The sequence below is a fragment of the Syzygium oleosum genome, unplaced genomic scaffold (assembly GCF_021117445.2).
Source record: "Syzygium oleosum isolate NSW1041296 unplaced genomic scaffold, Sole_v2.1 Sole_v2.43, whole genome shotgun sequence".
In the NCBI taxonomy this organism is placed as follows: domain Eukaryota; kingdom Viridiplantae; phylum Streptophyta; class Magnoliopsida; order Myrtales; family Myrtaceae; genus Syzygium; species Syzygium oleosum.
In genome coordinates, this window is record NW_026607527.1 from 516,001 (window position 1) to 536,293 (window position 20,293).

Below are 20,293 nucleotides of genomic sequence, written 5' to 3' on the forward strand. Positions count from 1 at the left end.
CAAAGCACTAGGCATGTTCAGATCTCAACTAATATTCAAGCTCAAGGTTTCAAGTCGAGGCATCAGGAGACAATGTTAACATATCATACCATACCAAGGTGTTCCTAAAATTTTTCTAGGATGTCATATATGATATGAGCATGGACTCTATGAAGCACTTGATCAGGCAAATCTCAACTCATGCATTTCTGAGTCTTGTCTCATTATGGGTGTTGTACATCAGCTTCAGCCTCAGTAGTCTAAGCTACATATCAATGGCAGCCCTGAGCTACTTATCTGCCCACAAGCAAATTCAACTCTAAGCTAGCTATATACGCCACTTGGTCCCTTGGCCAAATATTCTCTGATAGTTTCTCCTGGTGAGAGTAGCCTAACTTGCTATAACAAGAAGAAGCTCATTTCTGTTGCCATAAGGACAAATCTATCTGCCAGCACAGTAGCAATTGCCCTAGTTTCCTCATAAATTTAAGTGCTAATGGACAGATATCCATTAAAGAGCTACTCGTGCATCTTAAAGAGCAAATTATGCTGCTTCATGAGCCAATATCACACATACAATTGAGAGTTTCTACTATACTTCTGTGAGATATTTCATTTTGCATTGTCTTCATCAGTATTGCTCTTCGTACTCAAATCTGCACTATGAGAGTCATTCAGCACACTCCAATATAGTGGAACATTTACACATCGTTGAATCACAGAAGTTTGTCGGCTATGATATGTCCTATTAAAGCGACATAGGGAAAGAAAATGTATGGCCAAGAAATAAGATGAAACACAAAAAATGATATAAGAAAGCGGCCACATCATGGAATATCACATGGCATTTCCAAATATAGCTGGAAAAGTCATTACCAAATAGAAAATCACATCAACCGAGTAACTTTCTGCAACTACAACTGAGATGCTGGAGTGTGATTGATTATTGAATCAAACATTTCTATTAGATGAACTTCACTTTTCTTTTTATGTTCATGTCAGATTATTCAGGGTGAGGAAAAATTGAAATGCAAATCACCACAACTCATGTATATCATTAACTTCACTATGATTAGCTCATTAGAAGGCCAGACCAGCAGGTGTCTCTTGCTAACTTCTGCACCAAAACTAAGAGTTATCCATGTCTCCCACTCCTTTTGAGAGAGAGAGAGAGAGAGAGAGAGAGAGAGAGAGAGAGATTGGATAACTTGGAGGAAATTACACCAGAGCACAGGTCTACAGATTCTTCAAATATCAGGTCAGCTTCTCAAAGACACACAGTCAGGGGGCTTGTGGTGGCTTCCCCCTGCTAGACGTTTGTTGAAATTTCCCTTTTGAAACTGAAGGTACAACTTTATTGCAAGAAAATTTTAAGCATGGTTCTTCATTCACTCTCCTCAATTTATCCCCTCCCTTACCCCTAGCCTCTGAGGTGAGATAAACAGAAGAAACCAACAAAAAGAACTAGTAGAATGCATAATTTCATATCCACATAATTTCACTTCTAACTGAGAAAGCTTTTATACCATATAAAACAAGTTGATGCCCTCTAGTTACAAAAGTCAGGCCTGCTGGAAAAGAAACTACAGATGCACTCCAAACTACAAAATTATCCTAAACTTACCTCTGCCAGCAAAGTTTCCTCCCGCCCTCATGCATAATTTCATAAGCAAGTTTGTATTTCTCAAAAGATGTGGCACCAAACTCTATATATTTGGCAGCAATTTCACGAAGACTCCAGACCATCTTAGCCTTAATTTCGTGGGAGCTACCTTCTGATTCAAAATCACGTACAGTACCATACTCAGCACTTCTCGTCCACCTATGTAAGATGTAGCAAGAAGGAAGCTCCCTAATATCTAGAATCTGGAACAATCTCAAAGCATGTCTACACAGTACACCCTCTGATTCAAACATTTGACAGCCACAACTCACATCGAGATTGGATGAACAAAAGGTAACGATATGTTTCTCATTCTCATTGCCGCACTTACGGATCAAATATCTGCTGATGGCCCCTTGTTGATGAATCTTGGCACCCAGATAACTGTAGCTTTGTAAAAGTTCCCTCTGGAAAACTTTGAAAACAGAAAGGGTATAAAGCCTCCTACATTGCTCTTCCATCGGTTCATTTGTCTGCAAAAATGCCTGCAAGTTGAATGAATTATAATCTTCTTTCCTTTCATTGCTACGACGTTGCTCCAAACCTTGCTCATATCTCACAACAAATTCTTCAAGTGATGTTTGAGAATTTAAATATGGATCAAAAAAGGCATCTAGACTTCCATCAATGGGAATTCCAGCAAAAAATGTTCCACGTAAGTACAGTGGAACCCAGTTTTCACGCTTTTCATACATTTCCTTCAGCCAAGTATTTTCCCTCAGGCCATATTTGCTGAGAAGAGCATCCCATGCAGCATCAAATTCGCCAACTGTATGACTTTGATAAACACACTTCTCATATTCATATTTACAATCACTACTCAGTGGACTCAAATGCTCCCGTTCTTTTGTCTTAATTTGCCACATTGAGAATCGATGATGACTTGAAGGAAAAACCTGTGCAATTGCTTGCAGAATGGAATCATCATGATCAGCTATTATCGACTTGGGATGGCACCCTGACATTGCCCTGAGCCATGTCTCAAACAACCATATGAAGGACTCCTTCGATTCATCAGCAACTAGAGCACATCCAAGAAGAACCGGCTGCTTGTGGTGATTAACACCAACAAAAGTAGCAAATGGCACCACATAATTGTTTTGCTTATAGGAGGTATCAAAAATGATGGCATCACCAAACTGACTGCAGGAGAACCTAGATCTGCCATCAGCCCAGAAAAGACTCCTACAGGAACCCATCTGTACTTCAACAGCATAAAAGAATCCGACGTCCTCAGCTTGTCGATTCTGAAAGTAATTATGAAGCACGGTATACCAATCACTTCCTATGTTGTTCACACGATGTTTCTTTATGAGGCTCCCATTGTGCTTTTTAGCAATGTCTAGTTTTTCCGATGTTTCATTAATCTCATCTAAAAATTTCCTAGAAGCTGAACTTCTGTTGGCTTTCATTTGCATCTCAAGCTCATGGTTATGCTCTAGTTGATAACGATCAACAATCCACCTTCCATTATCATGCCTCTTAATCCTCATAAATGCACCACACCCAACCCTAGAAGGATGCTGAAATCCTTCCTTCGAGCAGACAAATCTCCGAGAAGTAATCGAGCCGTCATTCTTTGATCGAAACAACTGACCGATACGAACTCTAAATCCCACATTCCCAGCATATGCATCATAATACTGGTATGCTTCATTAGCTGAATCAAACTTTAGACCCACATAGGGTTCAATTTTCACTTGTCCTTCATTTGCCCCCGGTTTAATGCGTTTGGCACTAACAATACTTGAAGAAGATGAGCATCCATTATCAACAACATCAAGCTGTTTTATCCGTGGCTTACAGCACAAATCAACTACTTTAGCAGTTGTTGCTGAACTTTTGCACCGGGAATTGACAGGATGATTCTCCTCACAAGCGTCAAGATCATGATTATGATCTTTTGCAAATTGGTCAAGGACCCACTTGCCAGAATCAGATCTTTTCACCCTAATGAATGCAGGGCACCCTGTCCTTGAATTAATCTGAAACCCTTCTTTCCAGCACACAAATCTCCTATTACAAACCGATCCATCCACTCGCGATCGATACAATTGACCAGACCGTATTCTAAAACCCACTTGTGATGCATAATTGCTATAGAACATACGAGCATCATCTGAGGTATCAAACTCCAACCCCACATATGGCTCCTGTTCAAACTCTTCTTCCCCCACCCCCATTGAAATCCCTCTCACATATAGCACCAAGCATTCCTCAGTCTTTAAAGCTTTACCTGAAATAAGAAAATAAAATAAGCGAGATAATGTAGAAACCTCAATAAATCAGCTCATTGTAACTATAGCTAAATATCGGAGAATCTAGGACTCGAATAAGCAACATTACTTTAAAAACTGACAGCATTGTCAATATAGAAATAATCATTCTAGATTTACTTAAACTAGTCTACAAAATTCGAATACAAAGTGAAATGGCCAACTGCAAGTGGCCCTTTAAATAAATGGATCATAGTCAACACTCAATAGGAGTTTGCCGTGGTATACCAATTTTTGTAAACCACATCTGTACACCCAGCATTATCCTTATACAGCCAAAAACTCATTTTAGACATTCTAATCTATCACTGACCATCTCCTGATATAGTTCAGCCTCCAGGCCCAAAAGAAAGCAGCATCAGGAATATCAGTAGTCGTTGTTGCATCATCACATATTCTAATTTCTACCCTAAAACCACAAGATCTGTAAGGAAAATAGAACAGACAGAATGCTAATTTGTTCTTCTTCTCTGAACAAGAGTCGAAACCAAATCCAATCGAATCAATTCTAGCAAAGCGACCACAGGTATGGTAGCCCAATGGCCGGATGTCTCCATGACAAGATTTCGCAAGACGTCTCGGGTTCGAACCAATCTGGGAAATTTTATCCACGGGGCCACATGGATGCACCCGCTTCGGTAGTTGGAATTGCGGTAGTAGTAGTTGCTTGGGCCAATCCCTAGTAGTTGGTGGGTCCCCTTAGGGCCGTCCCCTGAGAACTCCACGCTGCAATAGCTACGACTGAAAAAGCAACCACTCCTAGCGGGTATCGAACTCCCGCTTCGTTGGTCATTCCTCCACACCCTTTTGGTCCGTGACAAAAGATTCCAAGCAAGTCGAAAGCAGGTTCGCAGCACGAAATGCAACCATTCATCAAACGTCGACCCAACAAACACGTCACATCGCATCGCGAACGCGCGCGCACAGATACCATAGACAGTAATCCTCGCAAAACCGACCGAGGATCTTGAAACCCTTTGGGCTCTAGTGAAGCACGCTAAGCAAGAACGGTCCCAACATTCAACAACGCCCCGTAAAAAGAAATTCACCTCTCGAGACGGAGGGGACGGTGCAGGGTTCTCTCCCGAGTTGCCATGTCTCCGGCGATGAAGAGGGAGAAGAACGAAGTGGGTTTGGCAGAGAACCTCCTCCTCCTGCTTCTCCTTCTTCTCCTTCTTCGTCTTGGGATCTATGGTCTCATTCTTGGTTCCTTCATGCGCAGGGGAATTTGACTGATGATGGCGAATGAATTTTGGAGCTTCAGCGGTGAGAGGGGATGAAGAAATGTAGGGGGGCCCTCCTGCAATGGCAAGGACGGAATGGCAAAAAAACCAAAAAAAATATGTGCAGCGTTGAGGTTTTCTTTTTTTCACGATTTTAGCCCCCCCAAATTGAATTTTATTCAATAGAGGCCCAAACTATCGGCATTTCGTCATTTTGAGGTCCCTTAATTGGTTTATTATTTTGGTAATGATATAGTCTTGGGTTTGCTCCCAAGTAGCATCCAGAGATGGACCTTGTCAACAGGTGCCCCTATTACCCTAGTCATACTGACTAGAGTTAATACCACGAAAAACTCTAAACTGGTACACTTGTGACACATTTATCCCAAACTATTTTTTTGACCATAAAAAATCCCAAACTGGTACACCCGTAATAATTTTATCCCGAACATACTACAAAAAACCCCAAACTGGTACACATGTGACAATTTTACCCCGAACTAATTTTTAATATTATTTTAAATTTTTTTGAATTTTTTATTTTTTTCTTTTCTTTTCTTTTTTTTTTGTTAATACCACGAAAAACCCTATACTGGTACACTTGTGACATATTTACCCCAAACTATTTTTTTGACCATAAAAAACCTCAAACTGGTACACCTGTGACAATTTTACCCTGAACATACCACAAAAAACCCCAAACTGGTACACATGTGACAATTTTACCCCAAACTAATTTTTAATATTATTTTAAATTTTTTTGAATATTTTATTTTTTTTTCTTTTCTTTTCTTTTGGGGTTAATACCACGAAAAACCCTATACTGGTACACTTGTGACACATTTACCTCAAACTATTTTTTTGACCATAAAAAATCCCAAACTGGTACACATGTGACAATTTTACCCCGAACATACCACAAAAAACCCCAAACTGGTACACATGTGACAATTTTACCCTGAACTAATTTTTAATATTAATTTTAATTTTTTTGAATTTTTTATTCTTTTCTTTTCTTTTTTTTTCTTCAATTTGAACCTCTGCGGGCGGGTCGTCGGTCGTGACCTAGAGCCTTGCAGGCGAGCATGCTGGCGAGGGCGCCTCGCCGCATTCTTGGCGAGCGGCCCCTCGCTCGACTTCGGCAAGGGCGACCCTCGCCGGATCTAGCGAGGCGGCCCTACGCCGGCGTCGAATGAATTATATCTCACCCGACGCGGCGACAGCGGCCTCGCCAGGCTTTAGCCGGGGCGGTCCTCGCCCGAGCCCAAAGGGCGGCCACGCCACCCGGGCGAGGTTGCCCTCGCGGGATCTGGCGAGGGCGACCCAGCCACTGCGCTCGGCGAGGGTCATCCTCGCCCAGGCGAGCGAGGATAGCTCCTACGCCGCCGGAAGAGGCGGCCGGCCGCACCAACAGCAGGCAAGGGTCGCCCTCGCCCTGAGTCGAGCGAGGGTCATCTTGCCACAGGCGGCGAGGACGCCCTCGCCGAATGCTTCGGGCGAGGGTGGCCCTCGCCCGACGCGGTGAGAGAAGCCCTCGCCCGATACACTGGCGAGGGTCGGCCACCTCGCCGGATACGGGCGAGGACGGCCTCGCTCGACGCGGCAGGCGGCGGCCTCGCCGACGGCCGGCGAGGCGGCCCTCGCCGGCTTCCGCCTCTGGCCGGTCGTCGCCCGGCCCGACCGGCCGAGGTTAAAGATGAAGAAAAAAAAAAAAATAAAAGGAAATAAATAAATAAATATTCGAAAAAATAAAAAAATAATATTAAAATTTTAATTCATGGGTAAAATTGTCACATATGTACCAATTTGGGGTTTTTTTTTGGTAAGTTCAGGGTAAAATTGTCACAGATGTACCAGTTTGGGGTTTTTGATGGTCAAAAAAATAGTTCAGGGTAAAATTATCATAAAGGTGTACTGGGTTTGGGGTTTTTTATGGTCAAAAAATAGTTTGGGGTAAATGTGTCACAAGTGTACTGAGTTTAGGGTTTTTCGTGATATTAACCCTTTTTTTTTCTTCAATTTCAACATTTGGCAGGTCGCCGGTACGGCAACCGGCCAGAGGCGGAAGCCGGCGATGGCCGCCCTTGGCAGCTGCTGGCGAGGGCCGCCCTCGCTCGACTCGGCAAGGGCGACCCTTGCCGGATCTAGCGAGGGCGGCCCTCACCGGCGTCGGATGAGGGCATCTCCTCGCCTCGAGCCCAGTGACATGCGGCCCTCGCCCGACAGCCGTGCGGGCGGCCTCACCGACCCAAGCGAGGGTCGCTCTCGCTGAGGCGGGCGAGGATAGCCTCGCCAGACGCGGCCGAGGGCAACCTTCGCCGACGCGGGCGAGGACGCCCTCGCCGACGCGGGCGAGGTCACCCTGCGCTGAGTCGAGCGAGGGTCGCCCTTGCCTGGGCGGGCGAGGACGACCCTCGCTCGATGCCGGCGAGGGCGGCCCTCGCCCAACGCAGGCGAGGGAAGCCCTCGCTCGATACCGGCGAGGGGTCGGCCTCGCCGGATCAGTCGAGGACGGCCCTCGCTCGATACCGGCGAGGGTCGGCCTCGCCGGATCAGTCGAGGATGGCCCTCCCCCGACGCCGGCGAGGGCGGCCCTCGCCCGACGCAGGCGAGGGAATCCCTCGCCGGCTTCCGCCTCTGGCCGGTTGCTTGGGACCGGCGACCGGCCAGAGGTTAAAGATGAAGAAAAAAAATAAAAGGAAAAAAATAAATAAATATTCGAAAAAAATAAAAAAAAATAATATTAAAATTTTAATTCAGGGTAAAATTGTCACATACGTACCAGTTTGTGGTTTTTTATGGTAAGTTCAGGGTAAAATTATCACAGATGTACCAGTTTGGGGTTTTTGATGGTCAAAAAAATAGTTCAGGATAAAATTATCATAGGTGTACCAGTTTGGGGTTTTTTATGATAAAAAAATAGTTTGAGGTAAATGTGTCACAAGTGTACCAGTTTAGGGTTTTTCGTGGTATTAACCCTTTTTCTAAACGATATAAGCAATTATTTTATTTCAAATTACTTATTTTTCGTAAAACGAACGTACCGTTAGTTAGTAGGGTTAATACCACGAAAAACCCTAAACTGGTATACTTGTGACACATTTACCCAAAACTATTTTTTTTACCATAAAAAACCCTAAACCAGTACACCTGTGACAATTTTACCCCGAACATACCACAAAAAACCCTAAACTGGTACACATGTGACAATTTTACCTTGAACTAATTTTTAATATTATTTTTAATTTTTTTGAATTTTTTATTCTTTTCTTTTCTTTTTTTTTTTCTTCAATTTCAACCTCTGGCCGGTCGTCGGTTCGACGACCGGCCAGAGCGGCAGCCGAGCGAGGCCGCCTCGGCAGTATTGTTGGCGGGGCCGCCTCGCTCGACTCGGCAGGGCGACCCTCGCCGGATCTAGCGAGGGCGGCCCTCGCCGGCGTCGGATGAGGGCTGTCCTCGCCCGACGCCGGCGAGGGCGGCCCTCGCCCGACCCAGGCAAGGGTTGCCCTCGCCGAATCCGGCGAGGCGACCTCGCCCGGGCGGGCGAGAGAGCCCTCGCCCGACGCCGCGAGGCGGCCCTCGCCGATGCGGGCGAGGGTCGCCCTTGCCCTGGGCGGGCGAGGACAGCCCTCGCCCAATGCCGGCGAGGGCGGCCCTCGCTGACGGCGGTGAGGGAAGCCCTCGCCCAATACTGAGCGAGGGTCGGATCCGGCCTCGCCGGATACGGCGAGGACGGCCTCGCCGGATCCGTATGGAGGGCGGCCTCGCCCAAACCGAGGGCGAGGCGGCCCTCGCCGACAGCCGGCGAGGGCGGCCTCGCCGGCTTTCGCCTACGGCCGGTGCTTAGGAGCCCGGCCAGACCGAGAGGTTAAAGATGAAGAAAAAAAATAAAAAGAAAAAAATAAATAAAAATTCGAAAAAAATTAAAAAAATAAATAATATTAAAATTTTAATTCAGGGAAAAATTGTCACATGTGTACCAGTTTGGGATTTTTTGTTGTAAGTTCATCGAAAATTGTCACAGGTGTACCAGTTTGAGGTTTTTGATGGTCAAAAAAATAGTTCAGGGTAAAATTGTCGTAGGTGTACTAGTTTGGGGTTTTTTATGGTCAAAAATATAGTTTGGGGTAAATGTGTCACAAGTGTACCAGTTTAGGATTTTTCGTGGTATTAACCTTTAGAAAAATTAGTTAACGATAAATTTTTTCATTATCGATGATAATCTAAGCCTAAATATTTTCTTGGGCGATAAAAAAATTTCTATTCATTTATTTTCTCTAAACAATATAAGCGATTATTTTTCGAAAAATATTTTTCAAATTAATCATTTTCCGCAAAACGAACGCACCATAAATGAAAAATAATGGAATTCTAATTTCTTCGAAAATGAAAATAAAAAGATTCATTTTAATAACATTGGTATATTTGGCATTTAAAGAATATATTTCCCGGACTTACTTTTCCGAACTTTCACCTGTTAGCTCGCCAAAAATGATTAGTCAGCCGAAAACACTTTCCGGTCAAGGAAAATATTCATGCAAAAAATTAGAAAGTGAATTCTTAAGGTGAAAACACTCTCCGAAATTGCTGCTCTTGAATTTTTTAATATTTTATTTTTTCTTTTTTTCTTTTTCCTCTTTCTCCTCCGCCAATCGCTGAGCCTCAACGAGGGCTAGCAGCTGGCCACAAGCACAGGCCAGCGACGCTCGAAGAAGGAAAAAGAAAAGAATAAAATAAAATAAAATTTAAAAAATGATTTTTTTTGCTCGAAATAAAGTCATGAGATTGAAAATCATTTTTCAAATGATATCCAAATATCAGAAAACTTCTTCGATTACACATCACCAAACAAAAGAAAACTAAACATTTTTCTGAAAAATTATTTCCTATGAAGTATTTTCCCTTTTCATGAAGTTTTCCCTCAAATACACATATTTTCCGAGAAAACATTTTCGTTTGATTTGCTTAGGAAAATAAGTTAACGGAAAAAGTTTTTCTGCCGAAACTTAAATTCAGAAAAATAATTTCATCTTTGAAAAATCGAAAAATATTTTCCAAACTATGACTAGGTATCGATATTTGAACTCAAAACTTTTCATTTGTGTACGGAAACTCCAACGTTGGTGCCCATATCCAGGCGTTCAGGACCAAGTTTCTGGTAGTTGGGCCCAGGTCCATGAAGCCCGGGTCCAAACCCCTGGTGCCAATGCCTGAGTCCCCGACACTCGAGCTCTGGTCCATAAAGGCCGTGTTCGGATCATCGACGCTCGAGCTTTAGTTCCCGACACTCAGCTCGAGCCCACAAAGGCCATGCATGAGTCTTTGGTGCTCAGGCTCAAGTCCTTGGTTAATGAATTATATGTTCCAATAAAATGCTTTTTTTAAATTGAATCTTCAATTATTATTAATTTTAAAAAAATCAAAATTTTAATTATTTTAATTATTTTTCTTTTTGCTTCTTCTTTGGTTGGTCACCGATCACGGTGACGCCCGACGACCAGCCACAGGTAAGCTCGAGCCTCACTCAAGGGTGGCTGGTGGTTAATGAAACGTTCGTGTCAGTCAAATACCGAAAAATATTATCATTTTCTGAAAATGACTTTTCGGAAAACATTTTCTAGCAAGACTACAGTATTCGTAAAACAAATGGAGCATAAGAATATAAAGACGTACAGAAGCAGTGAAGTGATAGGGTGGCTGGTGGAGCTGCCGCCACCCTTGGCAACCCTTAGCTAGGACGATCGGCACTTTTGGTAAACAATCTTCGTAGGTTCGTTGATGTTTTAGCGTTTTATGTAGTAATGTACTATCAATCATTTCATACTCATGCATGACAGCACTTTCGATACAAATGTAAAATTAAAGGCGACAGTTGGCGTGACCGTTACACCTCAATTAAACGATATCAAAATCGCGCGTGTCGTGCATGCCGGCTGTGTTAATCGTGCATTTATTATGTACGAAAGTACTTTACACTCGATTTGGGATTGAATGATTAGGAAGGACAAGAAGGGATTTAGACGATTATGAGGGGAAAGAGGAAAAATGATATGCTAGAGAGAGAAAAGAGATTAAAAACAATTTATTATGATGTAGATATCTTTTTATCTATTTATAAGTAGATGTAAAAATTCAAGTATAAGTGAAAAAGAAGAACAAATTTCTTAAGTAATATACAGACATATCCAAATCCCCCAAGTCCCTCTGTATATCTATGGATTTGAAGGGATTTAAACTGTATGTAAATTTGACAAATGATCCCTGTATGGGAACGCCACACATATTTGTACACAATGCAAGTGAATGTTAAAAGTGTTGGTGTTAGGTATGTCAGTCAAATCGTTTATAAGGAGTGCCTATATTAGGTATATCAGGACCGATTTACCAAGTAATCTAATCTTAAATGGCATTCTAAATAAGTGGGTCGTGCCCTAGATTCGTTACAAGCTGTCACATCGCTTAATATGTACAGTCACGTGATGAACTTGCCTAAGTATAATTGATATTGTTCCATATATCTACCCAATCATCTATTACTGTGCTGAACTTGTCATCGGCGCGTAATCATGTTACTGTGTTTTTTGGTCGCATTTCCTATCAAAATGACATATTTTCCCTTTTAGAGCCTGATTCCCTACCCAAATTAGCAGCCTTACAAAAAGAGGACTTAAAGTAAGGGCAAATTACACTTCTGACATCGACTGAAACGGCCGAGTTGAATAAGACTTACTTATACATGATCTGTAACCTGCTTGGTCATAAACCTGAACCCCTCAGCCGCTCTTCCATCTCGGGAAATGTCGGTGCCCTTGTGACGTACGACCGTCACGCATGCCGTACGTGACTTTAATGCGATCTGTACTTGGTAATGCGGCGATAACAAACTCGCTTAAAATAAATAGTAGTTATGATTCGAGCTGAATATTTCGATCTCACGCTCGGGATTCCTATAATAATGGACGAAAGGTTCTCGATGTTTTTGGTTGGTTGGAAAAATGTTACGCTGATGTTGATCGTTCCTTCCTACCCAATTTACCCCTGAAAAAAAAACAACGTTATACACTTGAGCACCCGCAAATATTAAGAAAATCAATTTCACAAAAGAGAAGAAGGAAGGGTAAAAAGGTAAAATCGAAGCGGACCGTTTGGCTACATGTTTATATAAACCCCCTCCCTCCCTCGGCCTCCCCCTCCGCCCTCTGCTCCTCCTCCTCCGCCGTCCGCCGCCGCCCGCCGCCGCGCGCGCTCGCCGGAGACGCACACACCCGACCGACGCACCTCCCATTTCTCTCTCTCTCTCCCTCCCTCCCTCCCCGTCGTTCTCATCGCCGCCGATCGAACCGACCGACCGACCGACCGGCGGGCCATGCGGGGCCACGACAGGATCAACGGCTGCCTGCCGGACGAGCTGATGGTCGAGATCTTCAGTTGGCTGGACTCGAAGTCGAGCCACGACGCCTGCTCCCTCGTCTGCAAGCGGTGGCTCGGCCTCGAGCGGCTCACCCGCACCACCCTCCGGGTCGGCGCGTCCGGCACCTCCGACCGCTTCTTCAAGCTCCTCTCCCGCCGCTTCACCGGCGTGAGGAACGTCCACGTCGACGAGCGCCTCTCCCTTACCCCCCGGGCTCGCCACGTAAGCTGTCGAATTCGCCGTCGCTTCCTTGTGAATTCTTCCTTGTTTCGTGACCTGTTGCCTGTGCGATCGTGGTGGGGCGTCGTCGATTGTGGAATTCGGTAGTGGGTCTCGAGAGCTAGGGCTGTCGGAGAGGCGACTCTTGATCGCTCCGTGGCCTTTGTTCTGCTGAAGTTATCTCGTTCTCTGTGATTATGTGAGTTTAAAGCCCCCGTGTTGTGAAGAATGGATGGTGTTCCTGTGCATGGAATGGTGGAGGGAAATTGGGGAACGTTGCATGTCTAGAAGCGGGTACGACGCGGGTCGATTTCGATAATTTTCTACCTAGAAATGGTATATAGATGGTTAAGTTCTTCGATGCTGAACTAGAAACTGTCACTAGGTATGAATTCGGAGATTAATTGTTGAGATCCTACGTAGGATCATATGAAAGATTGCAAGCCATTTGATGACGTCAACACGGGCGATCATTTGTTAGCAATATCATCCTAAACATTAATGTGGGAGGACTACTTCGACTACTAACCTTATTTAGGTTTAGTTCATGGAACCAATGAGAGAACGGCTTAAGTCGTTCGAGGATGTAGCTGGCATGAAAGATTCCCTTTATTGAACATTGAAATTGTTGATATTGACATTCCAGATCATCAGTGTACGATAAATGAAGTATCCGTTTTAAATCATGATTGTCAGGTGAATAATATATTTTTATGAGTAGCAATAAATTTTGTTGAAAGGAGTCTTTGGCATTTGATTTGCATGACTTCACGATCAAATCATTTCTTAATTTTAACGTCTTTGGCTCTGGAAGTGCGCTTCTTAATTATCGAATTGATTTATGGCTGGAATTCAATCTTACTCTCTTGTAGCATTTCATAAGAAAAAAGAAATTCACCACGAGTTTGAGGCACGAAATGCCAACCCTCAAAAGAGCTCAAAGCCAGTACGGAGCTCATTTATAAAGTCACAGAATATATGGTATCAATCAAAGCATTTACATCCAAGTGTAAATCCCCACAAAATCAAATGGTTGATTTGCGATCAATGCCTGAATAGCAGACTCTTGCCCTTCAAAGACACTTATCTGTCTTTCCAAACCAATCAAACTATAGAAAGAGAAATTAAGGATACCTGTTTTGTCTTATAAGGAGGGATCTGGATATCCCGCCACACCCATAATTCTTAGTTAACAGACCGACTATAACCTAGCATAGGCTTAGCTCTATAGAGGCAAAAGAATTCTTCTCGTACCAATGAAAATCCTTTAACCATCGTTTTTAGTTGGACATTGTTCTTACTCTTGAGCTATTGACCTGTTGTTTGTTATTGTAATAGTATTCAAGCCTGTATCTTCCAAAGGGAAAGATAAGTTGCATATATCTAAATGCACCCTTTGCCTTTACTGGTAGAAGTAGTAAAGACAAATAATTTGACAAGGGCTCTTAGTCTATACTTTCTGGAAGAGGTAAAAATAGTTGCTATGTTGACTGCTGTTATTATTTTATATTGATTTTTTTTAAAAGACTTTCTCTCTAATGGTCCTATTTTTCTCTAGAAGCTAATTGTGTTGAAAGTACAGTCGACTTTTAACAGGTCATTGGATCACTTTGTCTATGATACATGAATGATTTGTTTTGGATAAGTTCTGAGAAATTTGCTATGAGGCACCAAGGGAGTGCCGCCCATTTACAAAATGAGCTTGCAGGCAAAAAGAGCTCAAGGAAATGCACAAATGATGTTAGTAGTTATCTTTGTCATTTGTGGCACTTTCGGATCAATAATTAGCTTTTTCTCAACACATAGAGTGTGAATCAAACCCACGTTTGATACAAGTTTTTCCCTTCTGAATGAGGTTGACAATAAGTTCTTTCAAAATTGACTATTTGTCTTTCTATTAGAGGTGTTCCAGAAATGTCTGTGATTTAAGGAGGTTTAATATGAAAATGGGAATGAAGAAGAAGACAAAAACAACTCGATATGAAAAGACATAAGGGAGAAACTTTTTGGCAAAGAAGAGTCCTCATTGCACCTGAAAGTTAGTAACTAATTGAGAAGTAAATAAATGGGGTTGTGAAGCAGCTAGACTACCATGTGCAAGTGCATCATGGTGGCAAAACCAACCTCTTCAGCATGGGTTTAAAGTGGCTTCTATATCTGTTTTAAGCAGGTTTATTGTCAATTGCATGGTTTGTGAGAAATTTTATTAACCTTTCAGGGAAGAAGGCGTCACAATGATCAGTTTGCAGACGCAGCACTTTTATTTCTTAGGTCGCATGATGAAACTGAGAGAAGCAATGTTGCAGACGTAGTTGAGTCTTATTCATTATCAGATGATGGATTGGCTGTTCTTGGTGAAGGTTTTCCGAATCTGGAGAAGTTAAGCTTAATCTGGTGCTCCAACATCTCGAGTGTGGGGTTAAGATCCGTTGCTGAGAGGTGTGTGTCCTTGAAATCTTTGGACTTGCAGGTAGGTACTTTACTTTATTAATTGTTATAATTTTCAGGACTCCATCTCTTTATATGTAGATTTTGTTGTTCGATCTCATCAAGCTTCTACCTAGTGTCTAGACTCCTTTATTTAATCAGAGCTTGCCAAAGGAGACATTAGTTTTCGTACAAGCTACTAATAGTACATTTACACTTTTACTTATCAAGAATGTTTAATGGATGCAGTTTCTATTCTATTCTCTCTTCCTTCTGCAATTCCAAGGATTTCTTTTTCCCCTTTCTAGGGTTGCTATGTTGGAGATCAAGGCTTAGTTGCTGTTGGAGAGTGTTGCAAGCAACTTGAAGAGTTGAATTTGCGGTTTTGTGAGGGCTTGACTGACAGGGGGTTGGTTAAATTAACCGTTGGGTGTGGGAGATCATTAAAATCTCTTGGTATTGCTGCCTGTGCAAAAATAACCGATGCTTCCCTAGAAGCAGTGAGCTCTCACTGCCAATATCTTGAGACGTTGTCATTGGATTCAGAGTTCATGCATGATACTGGGCTTCTCGCTGTGGCGAAAGGATGCCATTTTTTGAAGGTCTTGAAGCTTCATTGTGTAAATGTTACAGATGAAACCCTGAGGATTGTAGGCAGGTGCTGTTTATCATTAGAGGAGCTAGCTCTACACAGTTTCCAGAGATTCACTGATGTGTCAGTAACTCTTCAATCTTCTTATTAAAACTTTACACATTTCCCCTGGCTAGTTCTTCTCCGTATATTTGATGAAGCTTTGCATGAATACTTCCACTTTCTTGTCATTTTTGGTTGATGATGCATGAAAAGGTTTTAAAGCTAAGAAGTAGCACTGTAGCAGATACTATTCTCCCCCTCATGTTATTCATTATTATTCTTTTAATTGGAATTGTTGATTGATCACTTCCACAGTGCTTAGGATATGCTTTTATTCTGTTTGGGCTTGTCTGGATAGGGTATTATGTTAATAACCTTTTTATCTTACTCTGTATCATGTAAAAGCTCGCTCGTCCAGCTTTTCGAAATTTTTCTTTATGGTGGTTTCTTTTGACTTTTGCTGCATCTTGTTTCAGGGGTTTACACTCGGTTGGGAATGGGTGTAAAAGTTTGAAGAGTCTAACTTTGACTGACTGCAATGTCCTCACCGACGATGGTTTGGAAATAGTTGCAACTGGTTGCAAACAACTTACTCATCTTGAAGTGAATGGTTGCCATGGCATTGGGACTGTTGGACTGGAGTCAGTGGGGAAGTCTTGCCCGTATGTTTCTATAAGTTTTCCATAGAAAAACTAGTAGAGCTTCTTTAGAATTCTTTTTGTTGCCTTCATTTGGATGGTAGCTTCTTTTGGTTGTTCTATCAGCCCTTGGTTGCAGGCTCATAACTTTGAGGAATATTATGAGTCATAAGCCATAACATGTAGAATTTGTGCTTTTCTGCAAGTATCTTGTTAATTTCTTTTTATTTGGCTGCTTTCTTGCTCTCATTAGTATTCTCTAATGAAGTTCATGTATATTACAAGGTTCTCATCCTTGTTCCAATTGATGTTTTCTCCCATCATGAGAACTATTACCTAGTTTTTTCACTGGTACTGCATTTTGACTTGATAGATTGCTTGCCCACATTGTGATTAGGACCTGTAATGAAATGTATCCTTTGATTTGGTGTCATGTCTTCATGTCCGATGTGTGGACCTAATGATCAACAAATTTGTCAACTTAGATAATCAATTTAGCCATGCAATTTGCAATACATTTTGGTGTCTGTTGTTTTCAACTAGACCGGTAGAGTTATCCTTTACTCTGGTCATTTTACTGATAGATATGGTTTTCATGGAATTAGGTCTTGGCTATTTTTCTATGTTCTCCCTTACATTCCGAAATGGATATAGTAGGTTCAATTTATCTTCAACCAAGATGAACTATTATAGCTTGCATTTGATGCAGAAAGAGCAAGATGAATCCCATGTCTAGATCTTCACATTTAGCTGAGCAATATAATTGTGGTTTTTTTGTTTGTTTTGGCTTAAAGCTCTCAATCGGATGCAGGAATCTCACTGAGTTGGCTTTGTTATACTGCCAAAGAATTGGCACCCGTGCACTCCTTGAAATTGGTAGGGGCTGTAAATTTTTGCAAGCTCTTCACTTGGTCGATTGCTCCAGCATAGGAGACGATGCAATTATTAGTATAGCCAAAGGCTGCAAAATATTGAGGAGACTTCATATTCGCCGATGCTACGAGGTTGACTCTCTCTGTGCCTCTTATTGCCGACTTTATGGTGCTAGTAAATAATACCGCTGTAATTTTAACCAGAAAGTACCACATATTATGATTCTGTCTTTTTCTTAAGTCTTTCAGGTTAATTTCAGTTATGCTCGGCGCTATTTCACTTGTTGTTTCTAGCAGATGCCAGTCATATATAAGGATATTAAGGAGCTTTCTCTCTCTTAATCTTGCCGTGATTTGATTCTTTTTCAGAAGAATGAATGTTTCCAATAGAGTTTTCGTCATTGTTTTTGTTTATTTTTATTTTTTTGTTTTTCTGGGGATGGGAGGATGGTTTGGTTCCTTACTTTGCCCCTTTAATGTAAAAAATTCATTTAATACAAGCGAGCGTGGTGGCCATGGACTGTATTCTTGAACTTACATGTTTTGGGAAGAAGGAAGCAATTGAGGCCACGATCGAAGGACAGTTGGTGAAAAAGCGGGTGGAGTTGTAGAAACGACAGCAATGGCGATTTAAGCTGAAAGTAGGATAGAGAAGAAGAGTAACAGGGCAGAGAGAAAATCATTTAAAAATCATTTGCGATCTACACATTAAGATTTTTGCTCTGTTGGGTCTGTTTCTTAAACCATGGCACTGTCCTATTAGGTCTTTTTAGTTTACTTCTCCCAATGAAAACCTTTTGCTGTTCTACACCGCATAGTGGTCGTCAGAGGCAAGGAGGAATTCATGGTTGTTACATGGTTGTTATTTTGTTCTTATGTGACATGAATTATTGTTTAATCATTTTCTTCTCTCAAATAGATTGGTGACAGGGCAATTGTTGCTATTGGTCGGCATTGCAAGTCTCTGACAGATCTGAGCATTCGTTTTTGTGATAGGTAATGGTCTTCTAGATATCTTCCACTTCTGTTCTGCAACGCACCCCCCCCTCCTCTCTCTCTCTCTCTCTCATTTGTATTTTAAATGAGTAGCTATCATCTGTTATAGTTAAGCTGTCAAGCTTGTTTATTATCTGTTTTCTCTACCCCTTCAATAAAGCCTACCCCACTTATCTGCACTTCTCAATAGTGGAGTAAGGTTTAGTTTGTTGTGGTTGTTGTACTCTTTTTGGCCCCTCCTTTGTAACTTTGTGAACTTATTGGATTTCTTGATGCCTGCGATTATTGCTGACTCTATGATTTTCTTGATATAGAGTTGGTGATAGGGCCCTAATAGCTATTGGGAAGGGTTGCAACTTAACCGATTTGAATGTCAGTGGCTGTCATCAGATTGGTGATCGTGGAATTATAGCCATTGCAAGAGGTTGCCCTCAGCTCCGCTCCCTTGATGTTAGTGTCCTTCAGGTCGGTGCTCTCTCTCGCTCTCAAAGACTTTTGCTCCTATTTCTTCCCTTCAAATATTTCTTTTTCTTTATAAAGTAGTAATTTGTTAACAGGGAAAACTGTTTTGAGTACATGAGGAATATAAAATAACAGTAGAAGGAAGAGTAATAAGACAGCTAATTCAAAAAAATTGGCACATGAAGCCCGGAAACGCTTTCTTCCCTCGAAATCCTTCTGTCTAGTGATGTACTGCATGTGTTTATGCCTTTCTGTTGTGGCAACTTTTGCATTCTGTCTGTCCATAATCCTGTTACTGCTTGCTCTGTACCCTTTGACAATAAAACTCTGCAGTTGCGTAGCTTTTCTTTGCAAATTTCACAACAAAAGGAATTTTTTGTTTTGTTTTCTTTTCCAATAGGAGTCCTTTAATTTCTTCTTGTGAATCTGCTCACTATAGGGTGTGCCTAGTGGCCGCTGGCAATCTTTTTCAATTTGATGGGGGACTGCAGTCGTATAGGAGTGCAGTGTTTGCTTTCGTTGATCTGTCTTAATATGTAGTTAGCTCTCAATCTTGTTTTTCTCTGGATTGCCGCAAACCCAATCTTTGATTCCTTTTGGCTTTTAGATGCGAGGATGCATAGTTCATGTTCAATTAATTTTTCCCTTGTATCGTATTAGACACGAATTTTTTTGCGAAATCGAAATATTCTCCGCAGAGATTGGGGGACATAACAATGGCTAAGCTAGGAGAAGGGTGTCCCTTGCTCAGAGATATGATCATTTCTCACTGCCGCCACATAACCGATGCCGGGCTGTCCCATCTGGTCAGAAACTGCAGCATGCTTGAGACGTTCCACATGGTTTATTGCCATGGCATAACCTCAGCCGGGGTCGCGACCGTGGTCTCTGGCTGCCCCAACATCAAGAAGGTCCTGGTCGAGAAATCGAAGGTCAGCGAGAGGACCCAACGCAGGGCCGGGTCGGTGATCTCCTACCTGTGCGTGGACCTTTAGAAAGAGAAAGGGGCTCTCTACATGGAAAGTTTAGATCCTTTATCTATTTTTACCCAGAGTTTCCAGGGACATGCATTTTCTGGTTGTGAACTCTGTTGATATTTTCATTCAGGGTCAGGTGCCATAGCTTTCTAAGGTTTTTAAGTTAAACCGAAGTGACACAAGGTTATTTTGGTGGTTTTCAAATGTCTTGTTTGCATGTAAAGACTAAATAGACTTGTTGCATGCTGTTCTTAATAAGGTGGAGCCTTCTGAACTTCAATAATGAGAAAATCAAGACGAGAAGTCTCATTTGGACGGTGTTTCTTTCTGTTGCGTGCCTTTCAGATTTCCAGCTGGTGAAATTTATGGTGGAAAATTACTTTTTGATCTTTCTACTCCTTGCTTTGACCATGACACCTTGGGATGTGGACCCTAAGGATCCGTTTGTATCGTGGAAAATGACTTTTTTGTCGAAATATATTTTCAAAGGAATTCATTTTCAGGAAAGATGATTTC

The 20,293-nt window shown here is 42.2% G+C and overlaps 2 protein-coding genes across 3 annotated transcripts; one reads left to right on the plus strand and one right to left on the minus strand.

Annotated features, from left to right (window-relative positions):
- Positions 1-1,444: 1,444 nt before the first annotated feature.
- On the minus strand, positions 1,445-5,091 carry LOC115667874 (protein FAR1-RELATED SEQUENCE 7-like). The gene is made up of 2 exons (XM_056306373.1): positions 4,968-5,091; positions 1,445-3,878 (listed from the first exon to the last, which is right to left on the minus strand). The coding sequence occupies exon 2, from the start codon at positions 3,823-3,825 to the stop codon at positions 1,600-1,602; it is 2,226 nt and encodes a 741-aa protein (XP_056162348.1). The 5' UTR covers positions 3,826-3,878; positions 4,968-5,091; the 3' UTR covers positions 1,445-1,599.
- A 7,257-nt stretch (positions 5,092-12,348) lies between these two features.
- Positions 12,349-20,096, plus strand: LOC115691359 (F-box/LRR-repeat protein 4). Of its 2 annotated transcripts, none has more exons than XM_030617963.2 (8): positions 12,349-12,804; positions 14,990-15,241; positions 15,507-15,913; positions 16,309-16,494; positions 17,282-17,474; positions 18,262-18,338; positions 18,653-18,803; positions 19,499-20,096. In XM_030617963.2, the coding sequence occupies exons 1-8, from the start codon at positions 12,508-12,510 to the stop codon at positions 19,793-19,795; spliced, it is 1,860 nt and encodes a 619-aa protein (XP_030473823.2). In that variant the 5' UTR covers positions 12,349-12,507; the 3' UTR covers positions 19,796-20,096. The 2 variants fall into 2 exon arrangements, with proteins under 2 accessions (XP_030473823.2, XP_030473824.2); XM_030617964.2 differs by having other exon boundaries at positions 12,349-12,774.
- The last annotated feature ends 197 nt before the right edge of the window (positions 20,097-20,293 follow it).

Excerpts from the sequence above, each read along its gene's own strand:
- LOC115667874 (XM_056306373.1), bottom strand. The coding sequence starts at position 3,825 with ATGGGGGTGGGGGAAGAAGAGTTTGAACAGGAGCCATATGTGGGGTTG.
- LOC115691359 (XM_030617963.2), top strand. The coding sequence starts at position 12,508 with ATGCGGGGCCACGACAGGATCAACGGCTGCCTGCCGGACGAGCTGATG. Across the intron at positions 16,495-17,281 it reads TCAGTGGGGAAGTCTTGCCC|GAATCTCACTGAGTTGGCTT; the intron begins GTATGTTTCTAT and ends AATCGGATGCAG. Across the intron at positions 18,804-19,498 it reads TTGATGTTAGTGTCCTTCAG|AGATTGGGGGACATAACAAT; the intron begins GTCGGTGCTCTC and ends TATTCTCCGCAG.